The 24,435-nt window shown below is 32.4% G+C and overlaps 5 protein-coding genes across 5 annotated transcripts; all 5 read right to left on the bottom strand.

The window, feature by feature from the left end:
• Positions 1-937: 937 nt before the first annotated feature.
• Positions 938-5,065, bottom strand: LOC123220484 (beta-1,2-xylosyltransferase-like). The gene is given in 4 exon segments (XM_044642722.1): positions 938-2,283; positions 3,453-3,602; positions 4,256-4,548; positions 4,551-5,065. Coding segments are annotated over 4 exon segments (1,548 nt in total). The 5' UTR covers positions 4,933-5,065; the 3' UTR covers positions 938-1,560.
• Positions 5,066-7,248: 2,183 nt separating this feature from the next.
• On the bottom strand, positions 7,249-9,271 carry LOC123220476 (pirin-like protein). The gene is made up of 6 exons (XM_044642711.1): positions 8,981-9,271; positions 8,838-8,887; positions 8,709-8,747; positions 8,589-8,617; positions 8,059-8,225; positions 7,249-7,953 (listed from the first exon to the last, which is right to left on the bottom strand). Exons 1-6 carry the CDS (start codon positions 9,094-9,096, stop codon positions 7,449-7,451), a joined length of 906 nt encoding a protein of 301 aa, XP_044498646.1. The 5' UTR covers positions 9,097-9,271; the 3' UTR covers positions 7,249-7,448.
• Positions 9,272-10,774: 1,503 nt separating this feature from the next.
• LOC123196475 (exopolygalacturonase-like) lies at positions 10,775-11,568 on the bottom strand. The gene is made up of 2 exons (XM_044610565.1): positions 11,101-11,568; positions 10,775-11,014 (listed from the first exon to the last, which is right to left on the bottom strand). Exons 1-2 carry the CDS (start codon positions 11,566-11,568, stop codon positions 10,775-10,777), a joined length of 708 nt encoding a protein of 235 aa, XP_044466500.1.
• Positions 11,569-13,252: 1,684 nt separating this feature from the next.
• On the bottom strand, positions 13,253-15,000 carry LOC123220468 (exopolygalacturonase-like). The gene is made up of 4 exons (XM_044642697.1): positions 14,858-15,000; positions 14,272-14,583; positions 13,679-14,194; positions 13,253-13,583 (listed from the first exon to the last, which is right to left on the bottom strand). Exons 1-4 carry the CDS (start codon positions 14,984-14,986, stop codon positions 13,350-13,352), a joined length of 1,191 nt encoding a protein of 396 aa, XP_044498632.1. The 5' UTR covers positions 14,987-15,000; the 3' UTR covers positions 13,253-13,349.
• A 2,448-nt stretch (positions 15,001-17,448) lies between these two features.
• On the bottom strand, positions 17,449-23,552 carry LOC123220459 (glycerophosphodiester phosphodiesterase GDPDL3). The gene is made up of 9 exons (XM_044642687.1): positions 23,334-23,552; positions 22,528-22,821; positions 21,838-21,953; positions 21,175-21,676; positions 20,842-20,880; positions 20,407-20,688; positions 19,437-19,579; positions 18,236-18,716; positions 17,449-18,073 (listed from the first exon to the last, which is right to left on the bottom strand). Exons 1-9 carry the CDS (start codon positions 23,452-23,454, stop codon positions 17,775-17,777), a joined length of 2,277 nt encoding a protein of 758 aa, XP_044498622.1. The 5' UTR covers positions 23,455-23,552; the 3' UTR covers positions 17,449-17,774.
• Between the last annotated feature and the right edge of the window lie 883 nt (positions 23,553-24,435).

Below are 24,435 nucleotides of genomic sequence, written 5' to 3'. Positions count from 1 at the left end.
AACCTAGAGGGGGAAATGATTAAATTTTGAAGTTTTAAAGTTTATAGATGAAATGACAATTTTACCCATGTCTCTAACTAAAAATTTGTACAGTAGTTTGATCATAGGTGAAAATTTAAGTTTTTCATCTCTTATAGATATAACTTCAAAATTGGGCTAAAATTTTAGTGGGAAATAGTCCTTTTCCCTTAAATCTTTTTTCAACATTTCATTCTCATCAACCACATAAAACTGCCTAGAATTATATTTGAATCAAATCCATATAAGGCTCAACTTGAGATATGCTTGAATCCATTACAGTCATATCAAAATTGGTTCCATATGGATGAATTAATTTGAAAATAATTTAAATTTCAATTCAATGTGAGTCAATTCAAATTCGAATATTTAAATTAGTTTAAACTCAATACATTTAGCCTGAACTTCAATTATTTACAATTTTAAATCATTTAATAATATTTTATTTATATTTGTTAGGACTTATTGTTGTAAAATTAAATTTATCTTGTTATCTTACAAACCTGGGCGTGTTCATGCAGCTTAATCTCTCAATACAGTTGGATTTTATCCAATTTGTTTGCGTTTGAATCAAATCCAAACCAATCTGAACATTCAAGTTCAAACTGACTTAGATAGTACGCAAAATAGAATGACTCTCAAACCGAACTCAAATCACAACTCATCAATATCAGATCAATCTCAAATTGACTATTTTAGATCTGAACTTATCTCAAGTTTTCCTCATTCAGGTTTGACAAGATCGAATCCGGCCTTACTCCCAGTGGGGTAAATTATAGAGAATCGAAAAATCTGCTCTCAAAATTTTATTCTCTTGAACCACATAAATGTTGTCACCTCTATAAAAAGCCAAGTAACCGAAATATCCGGCCATTAATCTGCAGACTATAAAGCAACTGGGAAATTTGACAGCCACAAGTAAACCCAAATGGGTGCAGTAGCTTTCCATCAACATCATATACATTTCCAGAAGTTCAAAGACAATGCAAGGCCAAAAATCTGTGCCAGCAACAAAACTGATGTAGTTGTAAAAGCAAAAATGCTCATTTTTGGCTTCAATGAATATCAATATGTTAACACGATATATGATTCAGTTGGTGCAAACAAATTGAATGTGTCCAGTAATCGATCACAATAAGCAATCAGTGTGAATAAATTTAAAATTAGTTCTTGGAAAAATTACTCAAATTTGCCAGCCCTTCAGGTGAGGTCAGTCTGTCAGGTTAACATCTGCTGCCATTCTTAATCCTGATCTGCCCGAGCATGCCCAGAACATTTGCTAATTCAGATAAGGGTCCAGGATTCTATCTACCTGTGGCATTTCCTGACCAACCTGCTTGGTTTGACAAGATTTGATTGAACTCTTTAATACGATAAGACCCAGTTTGAGGATTTTCTGCACCAATCCTTTATTGAAAAATTTCATAATCAGCAGCAGCAGAGCTAACTGTATAAAAGAGAAGACAAAAATGATTTAGATCACTTCCAACTCCCTGCTCTCCACGAGAGGATGTGTCAATTGCAGGCAAAACCAAAAATAATTCAGCACCCAAGATTTTTCAATATGCTGCTAAGCTTGTCAGTAACAACAGCAGGTTTGGCATATGATCCATCAAGATAAATGGCATGATATTCCAAACCCTTCCACCGTGCAATCAGTTGAAAATGTGGGCGTCTATATTGGCTTGCAACTATCTCTAGAATCACGGTTTTCGGCAAAGCAGATACTATGTGAGTGAGACCAGCACCATGAGCACCGATAATAACTGAAGCATCTTGAATGGCTCGGACTTGATCCTTCATAGACATATGTGCAAACAATCCATTAACAAGATTTATTTTACATGCCAGATTATTAGATACCCAACTCTGTAAAGAATCAAACACTTCTTGTTCATTGCTTAGCCGCGACTCAACTTTTCCAGCGTGGCGTGGGTGGGCTAAATAATCTTCACGTCTAACAAAAAGGACATTGTGTCCTGAACCTGGCTTTTCAATGCGGTTTCTATTTACTTGAAACCCAAAAGATGCTCTAATCATTTCTCCAAACTCAGATATTCGTGCAGTTTTTTTATCATCAGGGTTTTGCCACAGCTCATGTGCAGGTGCTCCTTGACAAGCTATATCTTCACTCAGCCCTTTGAATAGTGGAGTTTCATATCCCAGAGGTGAAAGAATGGCATGGCGAAAACAAACTGCTCCACTAAAGTTTTTAGCATATCTAATGCTTGAAAACAGTGCTCGCCATGTCTCTTCCAACTGCGTCTGAACAGATGTCATTAAAAGAAAACAGTTCAGCAACAAAAACATGAATTATCAACACAGAGAACTGGGCATGAATCTAGCCTCACTAACTTACATGTATAAAACTATTACAAACTAGAGGCACAGCTTGTAATGTGAAATCTAAAAAGCACAAGAACCAAATCTAGCATCACTAAAATAAGTGTAAATAAACCAAATTTTATCTGCTTATCTATAGCCACCCCTACCAATGTGAACATAAAAATAATAAAGTAAAATAGTATATCCATATGTAAGATCAATATGACAAAAAAGATTATCGTAACTGCTATGCCTACCTACAATAAGTAAATGATAATTAAATCTAAGGCTAATTGATAACAGCAGATACTCAAAAATTTGTCCACAGAGCACCCGTATCGCTTCCATCTGGCAAGAAAACCACAGAAACTAGAAGCTATGGGAGAAAAAAGGATGGGAAAGTGACACTTCATTAGATGTTGATACATATTGAATTGACCATATGACAGCTAATTCCCATTTGTCTCAAAGCCATCATGATAGGTCTGACATTAAGTGTGCAACTATCCGTATGAATATGATTAAAGCATCTCAATGCTTTATATGTCCTACAATCAAAAAGCTTTTCACCAGATTTTGAACAATTACAAATTTATCCTGTTGACACTGTTTTTCTTTTTTTTTCTGGACAAAACTGGAGGTGCCATACAGTACCATTAGAGAAGGAAGAAACCAATAATTTGGTGGATGTTCAACATCATACTTACAAGTCAAAAGAATTGATAAATAAAGTAGGTTGATGAAAATGATTTTATCAATCTATTTCTAAATGAATCATAGATAGTCAATATATTTTCATCATAACTCACAACAATTAGAAATAAATCTCCTATAAGTTCCTCTGGAAACTAAATCTGGTCCAAAAGTGAATTCACTGACAAACTTCAGCTATTTTGTCAACAATTTCAGTAAATTATACCGAATATATACGCTTTTTTTTTTTCGGTTATTTAAATGATAACAAAAATTGTTAACTAATAAAACACTTATACAAAATAATCTATGCTACTGCACTTGCCATTTCCCGAGAATTACCCTCACATTTTAGGTAGATAAACGTCAAGCAGCACTGAAGAAAGAAATAAGTCATGCAAACTGAACACAAATACCTGAGAATGTCCATCAACAAAAACCACATGAGGTCGATTTGGCAAGCCTGTAACTCTTGAAGACACATATGCACTGTACCAATCTGTAAACGTGTGAAAAACATTTGCATACTCAAACCTGGTCACAAGAAGTGCCGGCTCCTCAACCCACTGCAAGTAAGCCTCCAATTTCAGAAACAAGAAAGGTAGTACAACAATAGACCACTAACTATAAGTAGATGCAAAGAAAAAGAAACCAAATACTCTAAATTTAGTTAAAACCTCGTTTCATTTCATTCTAAGCCTATTAACTGGAAAACTTTTTATATAACCCAGCAGCAACTTCTTTTCTAATTCGATTGATTGCTCAACAAAAATCTAACTTTTATAGCCAAAATTACGCTAAATTCCTGCCAAAAAAGTCATTAATCCAATTTACAATCAATCAATAAAATAAGGAGAACAAAAATGAATCATAAATGAACATTTATCCCTCCCCAAACCCTGGCATTCAATTCAACAAAACAGTACCAGATCACCAAATCCAACAGCAATAAAACCATGCACACAACTTTTGTGCATAACTTTATACACAAATAATGATGTCTCACCATGTAATTGGTTGTTATTTTATATTTAATTTTCAATTATCTAATCGCATATTTACACATATTGGTTGTGCACAAAGTTATGCACATAGCACTACTCATCCAACAAATATATCAATCAACAAATCATAATATCAACTTTAAACCCACATTAAATGCAATCAAACAAGCCCCAAATCAGAACAACAAAAAAGATCAAAACTTTAAAACTCAAACCTGCTCACACTCATCAAAAACCTTTGAATCCACAACCTCAATCGACCCAATCAACCCTCTCATTGTATGCATATCAATCCCGCCGCGCGGCACATATCTATTAAGAAAATCATCATTTACGAGCCTTTTCCCTAATCTCTTCCCTCGAAAACCCCTAACCCCATCTCCCTCAATCTGAAACGCACCGTTTTGATACTGCGGCAATTCCTCTTCATCTCTTCGACCAATCACATCCTCTATCCTTTCACCTCCCTTTGACATCGCAATCTTCTCATGGTTCATCTTCAATTTCCCCCTTCACAAATAGAACTCCTCAGGGTCTCACTGTAAAAGCAACGAAACCACCCACCTCCTCCAGCTCCCCCACCTCCGCCGTTCCCCGCGGTCGGAGCAGGGAGAACATCAACACGGGTTGTGAACCCATTTCCGAAATAGGCCTCGCAAGAGCGGAAACGGACTTTGGGGTTCTGAGACCACGGTAAGTAAGAGGGGAGAATCGGCCAGGCTTTCGAGAAATGGTGGGGTAGACGGAGGTTTGACCTCTCATTAAAACGGAGGTTGTCGTGGGAGTGGTGATTATGAGAATGAGAGTGAGAGAAGTAAAGATATAAAGAAAGAGAATTCAGAGCGAAGAGAGCCAGTAAGATCTTCACAAGTTTTGATGTGTTCCTATTCATGGCTTTGAGACTCTCGAGTTGCGATTATTTCTGGGTTCTGTCCCTGCCAAAAGAGGAGACAGGGAGTTCCTCAAAATGTGTACTTGGGGTGAAAGTCAAGTGACACAAATTGTTATGATAAAATACAAATGTGGGGTAGTTTTAATGGTAGCTTCTGGGGGTGTCCAAGGCGTGACAAAAGTTTAAAATCTAACAGAGAGATATTAAGGACATTAATTACAATACTTTATTTTTTTTTTCTTTTATATATATGAGTTATTTTTTTTCCTATTATATATATTTTTTAAAATATAAAATATTTAAAATACTTTTAAAATTTGTATTTATCTAATCAGATAGAAACATATAAAACTGATCCACTTACTCATCCTCTTTTTCTTATTATACATATATAGTTTAAAATATAAAATATTTAAAATATCTTTAGACTAAGATATAAAATAAAATTTCAACGATTTTGACAATAGAAAGATTGGTCAGGTGATTGACTGTTCAACCAAGCATCCACCATTTAATTTATTTTTAAAAAATTAACTGGTTAAATATTTGGCCAGTTAGCTAACCCATCCAATCAACCTTAAATCTCAGAATTTTTTCTTTTAAAGATAAAATCAAATTAAAAAATAGTTATATTTGTAAAATAAAAAATAAGTGATTATATATGTATAAAAGAACAAAAAAAAAAAGGCTATTGTAATTAATATCCCGATATTAATAATAGACTTTTTATTTTTTATAAAAGAAAAACTAATACAATTCTTTTTTGTGAAAATAAAGTCTTGAATTCAAGCTCGATTAGGGGTTGCGTTGATTTTAGGAAAATTTAACCATTTTAAATCGAATTGAATTTAAGTTAGTTTGAGCTCAGATTTGAATCAATTCAAATCTAATTTTATTCATAAGGTATATATATTCAATTTGAATAATATCATCAGTGAAACAATATCACATCCCTAAAAAGAGATGAATTTGAAATGATTCTAATCAAAAAGAGACAATTTAAGTTTGGCTCAAATTGACTCTAATAATGACATTGAAATTTAAAAAAAATTGTTAAAAAAAGTGAATTATTATAAAAAAAAAAAGAAAAACTATGTCAAAAAGAGTTTCAACGGAGAATCATCGATGAACTCTCGAACTCAAATAAAGCCATCAAGATGGAGCTTCAACTTAAATTCGATTTATTTGAATTAAACATAAACTCAAGTTTGAACTGACTCGATTCAAATTTATCTCTCACCCTACCATTACTAAATATATGTTGTCTTAGCAAAAGTATACACATTAGGTGTGAAGATTATTTGATAATATTTGATTGGCAATATGAATGCTTGCATTGCAAATAGGTGGAAATATGACATAGAATCTTGTTGAACAAGCCAAAGTTTTTTCCATGCTTTGCAAGCCAGGGTGAAGAATAGGGTGATTGACATTGACATTTAGCTTTGTGGGAACATGGGAAAAACTCAAGAGATGCTTTACTTGTGCAAGTTTCCATGGAATCTCGTTACTCCTTTATCATTTCATGAGAAAATATTTCTATGCTATCAGGTTTACAATCACGTGTGTATACTTATTGTGAGTGTTACCGTCGTTATTAATTATAATATATTATTATATAATTAAATATTATTTTATTAAATACATTATAATATATTATCATTAGTATCAAAATTATTTCTTATTAAAAGTGTTTATATTAAAATTATCAAATTTTTAATAATTCAAACTGTGATATAACTTAAAAATTTTATTTGTCCAGTACTTTTTGTACTTCCCTTCTGATAGGGGACCAATGCCTTCATAAGGGTTTAATTAATAGGTGGAAATATTAGAATTATTTAGTAAAGAGTTTAATTAATATAATAAATAAGATTTCCTTGTGATTAGGAAAGTTAAAATTCCTTCTTCTTATTAAATTTGTGTTCTTTTTCTTAAAAATATAAATAAATAACACCTAACTTTGTAATCTTCATTTAATTTTATTCAACTCTTTATCATTGAAATAGAATTTATTTCTCTTACAAACTCATGCACCTTATAAAATTGTTTCTTATTTATCATTTTTTGGTTGTAGGATATCAATTTCTTTTCCTTATTATAAACAAAATCATAAGCCGATTAACATTTGTCTTATATTACTCTCCCAAGTCTTGATCTCAAATAGTATTTTATAATGTCTTTTAGGTTAAAAAATAAAAGATATCTCTACTGCAAATGGTGGTTGGGCTGTGTCTGATAAGATTTCTTGTTAAAAAATAAACAAGAGATACACAAAATTTATGAAAAAATATAAAACTTTTAAAGGGTATAACATAATTCAAATATTAGAAATATTATGATAAAATACACTTAACTATCACAAAAGAAAATAATATGAGCTTCTGAGAGGAAGCCATGAAATAGATAGCAATTTCTGGTGTAATCTTGGACTATCATGTACATTTTTAGAGAGATTGGCAATTTTTATCACCTAATCTGAAAAGGAACCAATTAACTTCTCCCTAAATCCTGATCTAAAAATCAAGGCTAATTGCAGCTTCTGATCTCCAATGCCTGGCTTTTTCAAATCCATTAACATAATTCTCAAAATCATCAATGGTTTGGTCAATTTCTTCTTGTGTGTTCATGACAAATGGCCCCAATTGCGCTACAGGTTCACCTAATGGTTCCCCTCCCACTAGAATAAACCTGAGAGGCTTAGAGGACTTGTTCCAGGCCTCCAAGCCATCCCCTGATCCTAGCAGAAGCAAGTGATGTGCTGAAACTGGAGAAGATTTCATGCTTGAGAAGATACCGTCACCTTCCAAGACGTACACAAACGCATTCCAGGATTTCAGTATCGGTTGCTGCAGATGAGCTCCTGGTTTCAGAGTGAAATCCAAGTACATTGTTGGTGTTCTTGTGTAGACTGGTGATTTTGTCCCTAAGGCCTCTCCTGCTATAACTCTAACATGTATGCCATCTTTTTCAACTTCTGCAATGTCCTTACTCAAAATTTCCTGATACCTTGGCTCAATCCTGCATAAAAAGATTAATGAATGAAGGGTTATCTGCAAAATGTAAAATACAAAACAAAATGTATCGTATTCAGAAGCACTTTTTCCTCGATTTTCTTTCACTTACATTTTGTGTTTTGAAGAGAGGTTTATCCACAATTGTAAGCCCTTTTGGGTGCCTTGTGCTGCAGGCATTTCTGAATGAACAATCCCTCTGCCGGCAGTCATCCATTGCAAGTCTCCAGCTCCTATCGTCCCCTTGTGGCCCTCAAAATCTTCATGAGTAACAGCTCCCTGACAGCACAGAGTTACATTAATTCTGCTAACTCAATTAATCAAATCAATATCCACTTGAGATCTCAGATTTACACAGAACAAAAGTGGTCTTTAGAGGCATTATTTATTTATTATTATTATTATTATTATTATGTTGGGCTTTCAACTTTCCACGCAACAACCTGGCATATAATTGTGGCATTTTGTGCCTGCCACCGTTGGCCAGGCAGGCTGACCTTATGGCACCATGTCATCAGTGTGTTACTTTGAAGCTAACCAATGAGATGTGATTACCTAATAGACTAATCAGCTAACTTTATTATAATTTTATTTAACAAACAAGTAAGCTGTTTCCGAGTATGCTTTTTTATAGAAAGTTACCTGTAACATGTATGTCACTGTTTCAAATCCTGTAAAGAGAAAACAGAAGAATCAGAATCACTAAAATTCTGGACAAACAGAGTGAATTTTCCAAAGGAAAAATTAAAACAAAACAAAAACCTCTATGTGGATGATCAGGAAATCCAGCAGGAGCAGTGACTGCAATATTCCCAAAAATGAACATAAAAATCAACCCATTACATTTCATGAAGAACCCAGATCAACGAAGGATAAAAAAACAAAACCCACCTGAGAATTCATCCAAAACAAGAAAAGGATCAAAGTATCTCAACTCAAACCTGGAAAAAAAAAAAAAAGAAACCCAGTTAGAAGAACACCTCAAACTCTCCAAATAATCATTCTCCAAACTCCTTGAACGAATGATCACATACCTTCCTATGCTTCTTCTCACAATGGCGCCAAGGCCTTCATGTTGAGGCCTCGCCAGGAACTTTCTGACGACCAAGCGGGGTTCTTTAACAGCAAAGGAGATATCTTTCTCAGGCATTTTATATTTGTTTGGTTTGGGATGTGAAAATGTAGAAAGAGAGCGGGATATTTGCAGGTATTTATAGAGGGAAAGATGAAGATGGCGATGGAGATTTGTGTTGAAAACAGTTGGGGTCAAAGTGAAAATTGTTTGGCGGCCAATATAAGAGCCACATGGACATGGGAATTTCCTTAAGCTCAACTCAAGGGACATTCGAACGGGTTTCCATCTAAGCCTCGTTTTAAGGTTCATTTAAATTTATGTTTGTATTATGTCAGCATAACGTTTTTATGATGTCTGTTTTGCCTTTTTAATCTTGACCGTCGCATATTGCCACGTGGCAAATCACGAACTTTTCGCATAAAACATTTTATTAAATAAATTTAAACATAAATATTCCTAATTAACCAATATTTGTGTCTAATTATATGTACACAATAATTTGATTAACGTTTTAATTGGATTTAAATTAAGCTGAATACAAATAAAATTTAATCTAAAACCAATTCAAATCTATAAAATTAAACTGAACAAATTAACGATTAATTTCATTAAATAGATAAATAATTTTACCAAAAAAATAAATTAGATAAATTTAAACTAAATTATTGAATTTTAATTTAAATTTAATTCACCTAAACAGAACGTTGATTTATTCAATCAAGCGAAGTTATTGAATTCTAATTTGAGCAAACATAAAGTCAAGTTAGTGGATAAACTTTTCGCATAATTTAAGATAGAAATTAATTAATTAATTATAAAATTATAAATACATAATATGACACAAGGGTGAATGAATGATGATGCATGATCTAATGAAAGTGGAAGTGGGCCCTATTCGAGATCGGTGGCCACTTTTCATTTGGTCCCAAAACTTTGACTTTATTCAATTTGACCCTTTTGGCCCATCTCTTGCTTCAAGCTTACCTATTTATCATCATAAAATCAACAATTCTCTCCTCACTCGTTCCTTCTTGGAATTTTCCTTCCTATATATCATTTTTTTAATACTTGTTATTATCAACTTAAATAAAGCCACAAATAATTAAGCTACCACTAAAATATCTAAAAACTTTGATAGTTAGAGGTTGCTATTTATATTTAATGGATTAAACCAAAGCCATACATTACGAGCTTGTCAATTTCTCTTGACCGAATTCGATCATGCGTAATTAAAAGTACGTTTGCACTTGCGGTGATAATGATTTCCAACTAAAAAAATTAATGATGAATTATTATATATTAAAAATAATTGAAAAAAAAATATGATTCATGATTAAAAAAAATAAATTCAATATAACCTATACTTGTTATAATTAGATGTTACCTAATTGATAGAAACATGTATGATTATGTTTTTATTTATTAAATTAATAAAAATAGGGTTAATGGGTGGGCCATGGGCTTTGACATGGGCCATTGATTAGTGGGCCTAGGGGTTTTGAATTATGACATCATGAACACAGAAGCATGACGCAAGGAGAACCGTTGGATTAAAAAAATCAAGTCAAATCAGAGACTTTAGATGCATGTACTTAACTGTAAAACAATAACGTGTAGACTAAAAATTGCCAGTTCAAATAAATAGAGAGGTTTAAATAAATTAAATTATTATTACTTAGAATTGATGATCTATGAATTTCATCATCATGATCTAAAAATTACATTACAATTTCAATTTAGGAATTAAGAGTATTTATGGCCTCTTTATGCAAGAGGGTGGCTTTTGCTTTCCATAAGCTTCTCCCTGAACATTAGAACAAAAAGAAGTGGCAAGTTTTCCTGGAAGACCATGATAATCCATGTTTATGTCTCTAAGCACAATCTTTTGACATGGATTTGCTTGGCTGCATTCCAGGTCAACTGCAATTTTCGTTTTTGACATCCCCCATATATTGTTGAATGTAACATCACTTATCTTAACCTTTGATGAATCCTATAATAAAAAGACAAAAAACAGATTTTCTCGTCACTTATGTAGATAAATGTATAAACAACATAATATGTTATAAAATATATTACCTGTTTACAATCCTTGCGATGCGGGCAATAATATTGATCAATGATAATGGGGTTCGACACATTATTGACATGAATGTTATCGAAAATAATCTTGGAAGCAGTGTTTGGATAAGACGGCTGACTCGCAGTTTTGATCCTGACACCATTCATAGTTGATATGAAGTTGCAATCTTTGACGGTGATCCCATAAACATCCTCTTCATTTGGTCTCCTTCCTAGACTGCCAATGCTAATGCCATGGCCCGGGCCACATTTAATATTGGTAATGTTGATGGTTCTAGATCCAGGACCCACGGAAATACAGTCATCTCCTGTTGCTATTTTTGATTTAAATATTTGAATGTTGTTTGAATTTGATATATGAATTCCATCGGTGTTGGGACTAATATCAGGGGCTTGTATCTTGACATTGCTAATCGATATATTGCTACATCTGAAGAAACTCATGTGGAAACCCTTGCTATTCATTGACGTTATGTTGTTGATAATTGAATTGGTCACAAATTCAAACTTGAATGACTACATATTCATTCATGAATAAGTAAGAATACTTTTGTACAGAAGTATCTATATATAAATCAAGTTGAAATACTTACAGTAGCTAGAATTTTGCAATGCTCAAGTTTTCTGCTACAAGTGTTGTAGCTCCAAGCCGAGGGTCCTTGGCCATCAAGTGATCCACCACCATTGACATGCAATCGATCAACGTGTTTGAATCCAATCCAACAATTAAGAAATCGTGACGGTCCATCTGAAGGAGCTATGAGGGCTCCTTCGATATGAACATGAATTCGGCCTTTGCATGGCCCATCAAATGTCACCAATTGCACTTTATATGTCCCTTTTGGAATCCAAACTGTACTTTGACCATTAGAATTGCAAGCTTCCTTCCATGCACTATAAAATGCCTATATAATATGCATAATTATTCATAAAAATAATAAATATTTTTAAAAAAAATTAAATGGTATATTTGATATCAAATTTAAATGCATTTAATAATAAACTTTGTGAATTTTAATTACCTTGGAGTCATCTGATTTTCCATCAGCTTTAGCACCAAATTTCACCACATTGAAAATATTTTTTTGAGCTTGAACTTCAATATTTATGCATAAAAATAAAATGAAGAACATTAAAAGAATTGAACCCATTTCTTTTTCTTCCTCTTTCTCTCTTATATTTTCATGCAATTTGAGATATATTATCGTATTTATAATCTTATAGTAATTTAATTTCTTTTTAAATTTTGATGGGATTTTGTCTTTTGCATTAATAGAAACTTATTAATATTATTTTAATCTTGGATTTCAATTATAAATAATAATTAGTAAGAACACTAAACATAGAAACTTGGGATTCGATTTTATCTTTTAATTATAGAAAAATGGGAATTTTGAGATAAACCCTTTTTTTAGATTATCTTTATCTTTTCTAATTATTATTTTTCTAATACTATGGTATTTATAATCTTATTGTAATTCAATTTCTTGACCAATTGTATTTATACAAAAAAAAAAAAAAACCATTTGCTTGTAACTATGTACTTACATGGTTTGACTTAGATTTTATATTTTGCAAATATAGAAACTTATTAATATTATTTTGAACTTGGATTTCAATTATAAATAAATAGTATTTCATAAGAAGATAGCTAAAAATATCCTTTTCTGATACTTTGGTGGATTTTTTAAATCTTATAATAATTTATTCATAAATAAATCAAATGGAAGTAAAAATTCAAAATAATTAATTAATTTATTGCTAATTTTGTTGTGATTAAACTACGCATATATAGTTTTGATATATAATTTAGGATACTGATAATGTGCCATTATATAATTGGGTAGTTTGAATTGTGTGTTAAAAATATATACACTTAACATTACTCTAAACTTTAATAGAGTTTAATTAACTTCCCTAAAAACTATTTATTACATTAATTATTATATAAAGTGATTTAAGTAACATTCAATCATATAATGATACATCATCATTAGTACTAATAAATCGATAGCGTTGCCTCTTACCAACATAACAATTTTACTTGATTAAGCATAGTATTAGGGTTTTGTCTTTCAAGTTCTATGTTTTTTGTTAGTTTGTTCCCTTATTTGGCCTATAAGTAGACAATTTCTTATTAGCCTTGATATTTATAATGTTATATTTAGTAATATTTTGATAAGATTATATGTAACAATTGTAAATCAATTAATGTAAATGTTCAAATTAATCGAACTTGGATTATTCTACAATAGCCTCCTTATGCAAGAGGGTGGCTTTTGAATGCCATAAGCTTCTCCATAAACATTAGAACAAGAAGAAGTTGCAGGAAGACCATGATAAACCAGGTTTATGTCTCTAAGCTCAATGTTCTCACATGGATTTGCTTGGCTGCATTGCAGATTTACCGCAACTTGTGTACTTGTCGTCCCCCATATGTTTCTGTACGCAACACCACTTATCCTAACCCTTGAGAAACCCTTAAAGAAGAGACAAAAAAAAGAAAAAACATATTTCTATCATCACCTATATAAATGAACATACAAATAGCATGATATATTAGAAGATATATTACCTGTTTACAATGCATGTTGGGGCAATAATTTTGATCAATAATAATGGGGTTGGCCACATTATTGACATAAATGTGATCAAAGGTAAGGTTGGAGACAGTGTTTGGATAAGAGGGATTACTCCAAGTTTTGATCCTGACACCATTCTTAGTTGACGTGAGGTTGCACTTTGTTACAGTGATCCCATCAACAATATCTTCATTTGGAGCCTTTCCAAGGCTACCAATGCTGATGCCATGGCCAGGGCCACATTTAATATTAGTAACGTTGATGGTTCTAGATCCATCACCAATGGAAATGCAATCATCTCCTGTAGCTATTTCAGAGTCAAATATTTGGATGTATTTTGACTTAGCCATATGGATTCCATCGGTGTTGGGGCTATTGTCTGGGGCTTGCACCTTGACATTAATAATCATTACATCGCTACATTCGAACAAGCTCATGTGGAAACCCTTGCTGTTTATCGATGTTATGTTGCTAATTCTCGAACGTGTCATGTAAGCGAACTTGACTGACTATATTAATGTGTAAGTGTAAGTAAGAATTTTTGCATACAAAGAGATTTGTTTGTTCATTAAGTCAAATTACTTACAGTCGTCAAAGGTATGCAATGTTCAACTTTTCCGCTACACCTGTTGTAGGGCCAAGCCAAGGGCCCTTGGCCATCAAGTGATCCACCACCATTCATTTCCAATTGATCAATGTGTTTGAATCCAATCCAACAGTCAAGAAATAGTGAAGATTTTTCCGAAGGAGCTGTTAGGATCCCTTCCATTTGAAAATTAATTGGGCCTTTGCATGGCCCATTAAATGTCACTGGGTTCAACATATATGTTCCTTTGGGAATCCAAACCGCACTTGTGCCATTGGAATTGCAAGCTTTTATCCATGCACCATAGAATGCCTATATTATATATACATAATTATCCACAAAAAATAAATATTATAAAAATTAAAAAGAAAAAGAAAAAGAAAAATAGTTTTATTTGATATCAAAATTTATGTGCTTTTTTAAAACAATAAATAATCATTTTTAAATTAAAGAAAAAGATTATTAATATTATATCACGAACCAAATAGATCTAATTTTTATTTGCTTCTGAAATATGCTATACATAAATAATTTAGATGGTAAATTTAAAAAAATAATAATAATAAGTTTGGATTATTTAAATTACCTTGGAGTCATCTGATTTCCCATCAGCTTTGGCACCAAAATTCAGCACATTGAAAATATTATTTTGACCTTGAACTTCAATATTTATGCATGAAAATAATAAGAAGAACATCGAAATAATTGAACCCATTTCTTCTTCTTCTTCTTCTTCTTCTTCTTCTTCCTCTCTTATATTTTGCCCTCCATTGTGATATTAAATATTATGATATTTATTCAGAAGCAATATGAAGACAAAATTCAGAAGCATATTAAATATTATGAAGGCAAAAAAAAAATAATAATAATAAATGAAGCATTTAAGATGTAAATATGAAGACAAAAGCTTACTCCATTTGAATTTATTATTTACATTATCATTAATTAACATTAAATATTTTATACTATTATTTTACTGTAAATTATTATTGCTGAAGTAAATTTGTCATAAATTATTTTATGTAAGTTTTGTTTTATATTTTTCTCTTCTGAAATAACAATAATATTGAATTTGTTTATTTTATGTACACAAATAAATATATATATTCATATAATTAAGTAATTCTAAATTAATAATAAAGTAATATTTAATTATATACATAAATATGTATCTATTTATATACTTAAAATAAGCAGTATTGCTTGTTAAACAATATATTATATGATATTATTGAATTATTGTATCAATCAATAAAACATTTGATTAATGCAAAATAAAGTAAAACGCTAGCTGAAAAAGGCTCTTTTATTTGAAACTAAAATCTCCAAATCTTCATAGATAGGATTGGATGTGATTTGAATTCATTTTGATCGAACAAGTTGCATTCAAGCTCAGTTAAAGTTAAAATCAAGAATTGAATTTGTTTTTATAAACCAACCATACAAGTTCAAACTGGTTCAAATATTTGAATTAAAATTCGACTCAAATCGAGTAAAACTTATAATTATTTTTGAACCGAGTTCAACTAAAGAAATTTCAATTCATCAATCTCGAATTATCCCTTTAGGATTCAAACATATTTTGACCTAGCTTTTATTTGAATTCAATTTGAATTCAAATACAAATTAAAGCCCAACTTGAGTGATCCATTTTTAATTTCACATTAAAAGTTACCAACAAAAGACCCAATAAAAAATAATTGATTCAGTACATTTCTTATGTACACATAATCTTCATGAAATTAGATATGCTATAATTTTACAATAAACAAATAGTTAGATATTGATGAAACTAAAATAACATATTATCTTATGATTACATAATTTGAAATAAAGAAAAAATTAACTATTAGATCCAAAGAGTGTCTTGCTATGCAACAACCCAAAATACGGGTCCGTAGAAGCACATCTAACCAAAGGTAACGGAAGAATGACTCTTAAAAATTTCAGTCATTCCCACTATTCCCTTAATGTATCACGCCCTTTTCCTATTATTACATAATCACCTTCCAACTCTATCTTCTGCAATTATGATATAATAACCACTTCTACTCAATTATGAGATAATATTTATTTGAGTTAAACTATCTTTTTTGGATTTAATTAAGGGTTACTTTTTTTATATAATTAGGTCTAAACTAATTATATTAAACAAGTGAAATCTCATATTTAGTAATTAATCTCATAATTATTGTAAAAGTAGATAAGTAAAAAGTTTGATTTTATATATCGTCAACAGATTTCAAACTCATACCCTTTTTGTTACTTGGGAGGCAAGCTTTTTATGGTATGTTATTATAGGTCATGTTGGTTTTATAAAAAAACAGTGTTATGTATGCACACTTTACATACATAAATAGGTACATATTTTATATGTGTCATCAAGTAATTTGATAACATATATCAAATATATATTTGTTTATGTGTTTAAAGTGAACACACATAATTTTATTGTTTACGAAAAGTTGCCTAGGCAATACGGTAGATTTTGCATGCCATAAGCAACCCCATGAACAGTAGAACAAGAAGAAGTTGCAGGTCCTCCTCTTGGAAGGCCATGAAAAGCCATGTCTATATATGTCTCTAAGCTCAATCTTCTCACATGGTTTTGCTTGGCTTCGTAGCAGACTCACTGCAACTCTTGTACTCTCGAAGTTTTGCGGATTTTTTGGAAATAAATTTAGAGCAATACTTGATGCTCCCCTTCCGCTAAAGTATAAGGTTAATCTGTCCAAAATTTCATTATATGAGTTTTATTTTATATCTCTCTTTTCCCAAATTATATAGCATTACGGAACAAAGTTTGAAACTCATATTCAAAGTATTTGAATTTATTCATAAATAAACTAAGTTCGAATTATTTTCTACATTTGAATAAAAAACTTAGCACATAACAAGTCAAAAATGGAATTACTTCAAAACTACATTCAATCAAACATCTTTCAACTCATAGATCTCACATTGATCTTTTATGTATTTAAGTTGATCTTAAACAAGTTTTTTATCAAACTTATCATTTGTTTTTATATGATTCAAAATCTCATCCTTGTTCCCTGTGAATTTCACATTAGAAAGTGAAGATCAATTAACTAATATGTTATTATACAAACAATACAATTCAAAATTTTAACAGAAAAATAAATAATTACGGCAATTTTCAGTTCCTAAGAAATGAGGTGATGAAGTACATAATTCATTGCATAAATTGCACACAAAAGGACAATAGCAAATAGATATTTTATCTTACAGAAATGAAATGAGAAATGAATACGTCAAGAGACCTCTCAAGAAATTGGTGATCTGCAAAATACATGGGATAGAATGAACACACCTACAACAGGATGACAATAACCGGAAAAGAATCCGCTACTGTTTGGTGAAAAAAATTGGATTAGCCGTGAGACGGGGAAGCAGCAAAAACTCCAAGCCACTACTACTAGATATTCATGCAATGAGATGGCAAATACATGTGCATAAAATAATCACAAGGATCATTTATAGTGTCAAAGGAGAAGAGTGGAAACGAGTGTGACCAGAGACGAGAAGAAGATGCCTGCAGTGATTTTAGGCTGTCCATTTGGTTGAGGTGGCGCAGCTGTTGTACCGTTCCCAGGGCTGGGAGATTCTTTGTCTGCGACCGGGGGTAGTGGAGGCTCCATAACATCTGAATCTACCAGGAGAGGATTCGGTGCCTCAGCTGGTGGTATGTATTGAGAATTCCCGACGAGTTGCAAGAGACTACCAGGCTGAACCGGGCTCATGTATGTCGGAGTATTCGTGCCCAAATTTAAACATGCATTTTCTGTAAAAAGTAGTAGAACCATATTTTAGTGTAAAATTATGCGTAATTAGCATATAACATAAAGGCATTATTGTGGTTCAAGAAAATTTACTCGTATAACTGGGATAATGAATTCATGCATCACTGAAATAGAAAGAATATACGTTTTTAGTGCCCGCTTACTTCGATATCTATCAGCAGTCTTAGGGAACTCCGTAACGACACCATTAATGCCAGCACCCTGGTAGTACGAGTTGATCTCCACAGTTGCGTCTGAGAAGAAGTCCCATGCTTGAGAAACAAATTCATTTTGGAAAATTTCTACATATACCGAGAGGTTAAATGCTTGAAACTTTTGTACAACTTTAGTAGAACCACGAAGGAATTCCGCATTTTCAGTGAACACAGAATCCTTAGTTATGACCACAGCATGAGCAAACGACTTAATGTCCTCCACAGTGGAGTTAAGAACATCTCCAATAGGTTCATCAATCTTGTAGACAAGCTCATAGCTTTTATTGTCCTTGAATTTTGTTAGAACAGAGCTATCGGTGGACTGAATCATAACCTTTAAAGTCGTCTGATTATCATAACCAGCATCTTTCAAGGCTGCAATTACTGCATCAGTTACACCCATCCCGTTCTCCGCAAGGTAAGCTGCATGCTGAGAAGAACAGTGACAAAATGTGATTTTTACAAGAAAGATTTGAATCAAGCGAGAAAGATCTCATTTTGCATGCTGCACAGAAGGTCAGATTACAAATACCGTAGCCAAAAAGGAAATTCCATCAAGGATATTCTTTTCCCTGAGAGATTTAAATGTGGATAACCTTGTGCCGAAAGATTTAGTGTTGAATAGAAATTAAATATCATGCTTCAGAATGCATTACCTCAAAGCCTCAAGGGCATGATCTTCAAGGTAATGAAACCGGAAACCATCTTCAGCACATATAATTTTTGCAAATCAAAGTGCGACTTGAAATTTCTGTGAAAGTTCTTTGAAGAGGGTGGTATTTTGGAAATGGTAGAATGAACAATGGCATTTTGAATTGTCAGGAACTTTATGAAGTTAGGCTATTATTTGATCATGTAAATCAAAGTCTGAGTGATTGGGCCTCTTCTCAAGAATTCTAATAAGATGGTAAGCACCACCGCAGACAGTAAATGCTAGCTTCTAATAAATATATTTCAACAGATTCCGACCATTTTGTTCCATATATTTACACAAGGAATCTCTTTCACAACTCTGGTGCTGATATGATGATGCAACGACAACCAACAAGTGTAAATGCATTAAGCATACAGCATGACTACCTCTAATGGAGTAATACAGTTCAAATATGGTTCTTCAACAAGTACGTTGTCCAAAGGCAACAAAGCTTACCTCTATGCCGAGCAAGACACCAGAAAGAGTGCTTGCATTTTTTGCCAAAGCCAAAAAATCAGACAACTTCTGAAACTTTCCAGCAGTTTTGAACATTGGATTCCGGACCAATCCGTACTTATTGTACGGGGTTGATATTTCCACTACAGTAAAAAGAAAAATATATAAATACAGGATACTGAATATTTCATCACGAGAATAGTTCGGGGCCCCCATATCTATATCATGAAACAGAGCAGACAATCCAGGCAAACAGCAATACATGAACAGATTTTTAAGATAGAGGTGAGGCAAATTAAAGTAACTTACATTTTAGAGAGACTGAAATACACTATATTTTGGGCTCTTACATATGAACTTGAGCTTGTAGGTCAAATTATAATCCAACAAATGGAATCTCCGGTGCACATGCCTACATTTCTACTTGAATTGTTCTGATCTAAAGTGCATGTGAGTAGATCTGTCTAACCTATTAGCTTAAGTTACCGCAGACCCTCGCCATGATACATAGAGACTTAAGGTGTCCTAAAGGAGGAATTAATTTGTGCTTCTCTTTGGTATAAAATAATTATTTTACATTGATATCAAGACATACAAAATGTCTTAAACAGTTTTATAATTATTTCCAATGATAGAAGCCATTTAAACATACAAAATGAACTTTGACACCCATATGAGAAGTTCAAAGATAACCCAAATAGAAACAGTAAGAGCTCTTCTTTATGGTTTTTCTCTACAACTCTTATTTTCTCTTTACCTTTTAGTGCCTATTGGCAATTCATTCCAATTTTATAGAGGTAGCTTTCAAGTTTTGGCATACGGTTGTACATATGGCAATCCTATCAGAATTTAAGTGGGCAGTTATTAGGTATTGATTTGAAGCACCCTTATGCAATATCTATTTCTTTTTATATCTACAATATAACAATCATTGAAACACAAAAAGAAAGAAGAATCAGATTCAACTTACAGGTCAAGCTTTGAATCTCATCCCAATTCAAGCTAAAGGTAAATATACCACTGCCTATCTCTGGAATGTTCTTTGAAAGGCTATTAAAGATTGATTGAGCAGCATTTGTACTAGCAATAAGATTTATATCACTCAAGCAAAATGGTATTCCGTCCTTTGACATTTGCACAGAACAGTCAATAACATCTACACCATCTAAAATAGCTTGCTTATATGCTAAATCAGTACAACCAGGGAAGTCTCCACTTGCTCCATTCCTTGAGATGATTAAAAGATCTTTCACTGGAATAGACAATACATAAAAGTAATAGATTAATATAGATCTTTAAGAATTTTGGTGTTATTTTAATTAACAGCCACCAGCCTTCAACATCATTAAAGAAAAGGAAAAATGAAAATATTTATAGCAAAAAGCACTATGCAGTACAGGCATACCTGTTTTTGTAGCATTATTCCCTAGGTGAGAAAAGCAATCTGCAGTAAAAAAGAATAGATCAGATCTAATTTTATAGAACAGTATCTACAATTACAATGAACAGATTACCAAGTTGAAAATGTTGAACATGCCAAGAAATTGACACAGCAAGACATTAATCAGTAAAAGGGTCTGTGACCACAAAAGTTTTTATATTCATTTAGATGCGGTTACACCACAAATGCAGGTGGAGACTCAGATTGGTTGGTACAAACATACATATAACAGTGACTCAATGCTTAAGGTTTTCTATAAGACGTAACAGTAAAGCAACAAAAAACAGGATCATTTACCTGCTGCTGCTGACGGAGTTATTGGGAAGTCAGACAGTACACCATCAACAGAGAAATCGCCATTGTCAAAGAACGAAAGATACTCTGCTACTGGATCATAACTATAGTTGTAGCTAAATATATTATCATTTGCAAATTCGGATGCAAAAACTTGCAGCCCTTCTTTATGAGCATCCACAACAAGGGAGGTGTGAGCTTTTAAGTAAAGACTCTTGTCCACTGGCCATATGTAATCCTTAGGAACAAGAATCCCAGAGGCAAAAGTCTTGATAAATGTAAGATTCTTTAAGAGAGAACCATAAGTTTGGTTGGTTGTAGGCTCAGTTTCAGATTGTCCAAGAAACCTGAAGACCAGTTTTGTGATGTTTTGGTTGAACCGTGATACAATACTTCTCAAGAAATTCACCTCCGGCGATGAGATATAATTGACAACTACCCTTCTAGACACAGAAAGCACATAGCTTCTCATACTCAAGCTGTGTTGGGTGTAGAATGTATCATGCTGCAAGAGTAACAGATAAAAAGGTTGGCTCCATAAAAAAATATCAGGAGAGCAGATTACAAACAGAAATGGTGAAGAGAGTGACTGATAGAAAATAAAGCAATCACATTGAAAGTCAGTACTGGCTTAAAGTGGAAAAGAAGAATCAATCTACTACTTACTTGAATATTCAACCATAGGCCTGGTGGTTTCACTTGTGTGGACACATTTTCAACAGTGAGAATTGGGAGAAGATTGCCATCAAACCTATTAGTTCGACTATAGATTCCTTGAGTTACTGCCCAAATAACAATAAGTGTTTCAAAATTTTGAAAGTCAAACTTCAAACAAATTGTAGCAAACAGAACAATTTCAGTGTTCTCTACTATGAGCCACTGCTTCCGACAGGGATATGCCCAACCTGATTTTCCATTTTATAAAATGGATCATCTGTTTTCTGCTATTTCCATTAACTTGCTTAGCGCTTGACAAACTTTGAACATAAAGATTCCACTTCAATTTCGAAATCCACAAATTCCCCTAATAGCACATTTTAGATAACATTCATACTTAAGCACATCCAAAATAAAAATTACGACAATTGATTCACAAAATTTTAATTTGAGAGGCAAATACAGTATAGGCTTAGTAACCTTAACTGGCTAATTTCAATCCTGAATTGTTAGCATTCATCAATCAACCATCTTTTCTTACCGTTACTGCTATCAGTTTGTTACCCAGTTGTCCTTAAAATTTACTAGTATGAGTTAAATCAAGATACAAATTCCCAGCAACTTTATCAAGTAACTTAAATCAAATCAGAGGTATTCAACTGAGTCATAAAACCAAAAAGGAAAAAATTATAAACTTACAGCTTACACTTGATAGGGCATCCAGGGTGAAGTCTAAGGGAAACCATCCACTGACTGAGACACCATTAACAAGGTAAGTCTTTTGCCGATCTTTATAAATATCTTTAATGTTGGAATTATTGTTTAAATTAATATCAGGAAAGCAAATCCCAGTAGCATCTTTTGTCAATTGCACATCACACCATAAGATTACATCTTGTACACTCGTTATCAATGCAAAACTGTAAGCATAGTTACTAGAATCCGGAAACAGCCCTGAAAACCCACCACGTGCCACCACCAACGGTGGGTTTCCTGCAAGCACAACATAAACCAAAATATTTAGCTTGCCTAACAGTTATTTCATTTTACTCTTAGTCTATTTTATAAGGATCCGGCTTCTAAATTTGTAGCACTCAATATTCTAAATCCAGTAGTTATTTAAAATACACAAACTATATTAACGGTATTTTACAACTTCTATTTCATTCCACTTTCCTCCTTTTTATTTTTCTTTATGTAATATCCTAAGCTTCAAACATATACATCATCTGAATCTAGCAATTTCAAAGACATGCACTAAACAAAACACTTGATTCCCAACTTTTCCCTCACTTTCTCGGTAAACAAACACTGACACAAACTATAAAAACCGTTACTCGTTCATCCTCGGCTTCTAAACCAGCTAAAACAGACAATTTAAAAAAAAAAATCCAGTTTTAGTAACCTTAGAACCAACACTCAGATCAAACTCTCATTTTCTCAAATTTTTCTCGTTTTATTTTGCTCAACTTTCTCAGCAACCAAACAGAAAACAAAAACCGCACCGTTTAGTGTCTGCCATGGACTTGGCGTGTTAGATCCCTGAGCTGAGACATCATGAGCACACTGAATTACAACCAAAACAGCAGAAAGTACCACAACACTGAGAGCGCGTGTGCCGTACATTGCCGGAGAATAACAAGCTCCGCCGATCTTCTCAGTAAAGGTGCTACAGTCCTCTTTTGAGAGAGAGAGAGAGAACAGACAGCTATCAGTGCTGAAATCTTTCGAGCTGGCTTTGCGCAATTTTAATATTTATAGTATTACCTTTTTTTAAGTTTATTTAAAATAGTTTTTTATTATTTTAATAATAATTACGTGTTCTGATGTATGGAGTTTGTTGAGTGCCGGTTGAAATCGGCTACGAGAAGCCGAAGCCGAAGCTGAAGCTGAAGCCAATATTGTGTGTATGTGGAGCTGTCTGAAGGAATAGAAAGACGATTGAATTCTAACTATGGCCCATGGCTCTATCACGCGTTTACTTGATGTAAATCTATAACAATTAACACAATGACTCACTGTGTAAATGTGTATATATTTAAAATATATTATTATATAATTAAATAATTTTAAATTAAAATAATAATATTTAATTATTTAATAACATAATATTTATTTATATATTTAATATAATTTAAATTATAATTTTATCAAATATTAGGTAAATTTGAATTGAACTAATTTAAGTCCATAGCCTTTTTAAAATCAGTTTGAATCAAAATGGTAAACTTGAAATAGAGCTCATCTCACTTGACTGATTAGCTAAGTTTTTGAAGAATAAAATGAATTGTTAAAAAACAAAAAGAAAAAATTTCTTCAAAAAAATAAATTGTTAAAGAAAAAATTATTTAAAATTAGAACAATCATCAAAAAAGAATAAGAGAAATTGTTGGAGAGGCTTCTTCTAGTGTGGCGATATTGACAAGATACTGATCTCAAGCAAAATATGAACTCAAATTACTTCAATATAAACTCAGATTGAATTAAATTGAATATCATTATTAGCTTAAATCACAATTATTCTTATGTCTTTATATCAGTTTATTATTTAAAAAAAAAACTAAAGGTGCACATAATTCAATTTAAATCATAAAATCAGACAACACT

Source organism: Mangifera indica, chromosome 1, assembly GCF_011075055.1.
Source record: "Mangifera indica cultivar Alphonso chromosome 1, CATAS_Mindica_2.1, whole genome shotgun sequence".
In the NCBI taxonomy this organism is placed as follows: domain Eukaryota; kingdom Viridiplantae; phylum Streptophyta; class Magnoliopsida; order Sapindales; family Anacardiaceae; genus Mangifera; species Mangifera indica.
Note: the sequence above shows the minus strand (reverse complement) of the source record. Positions and strands in the feature narration are given on the sequence as shown.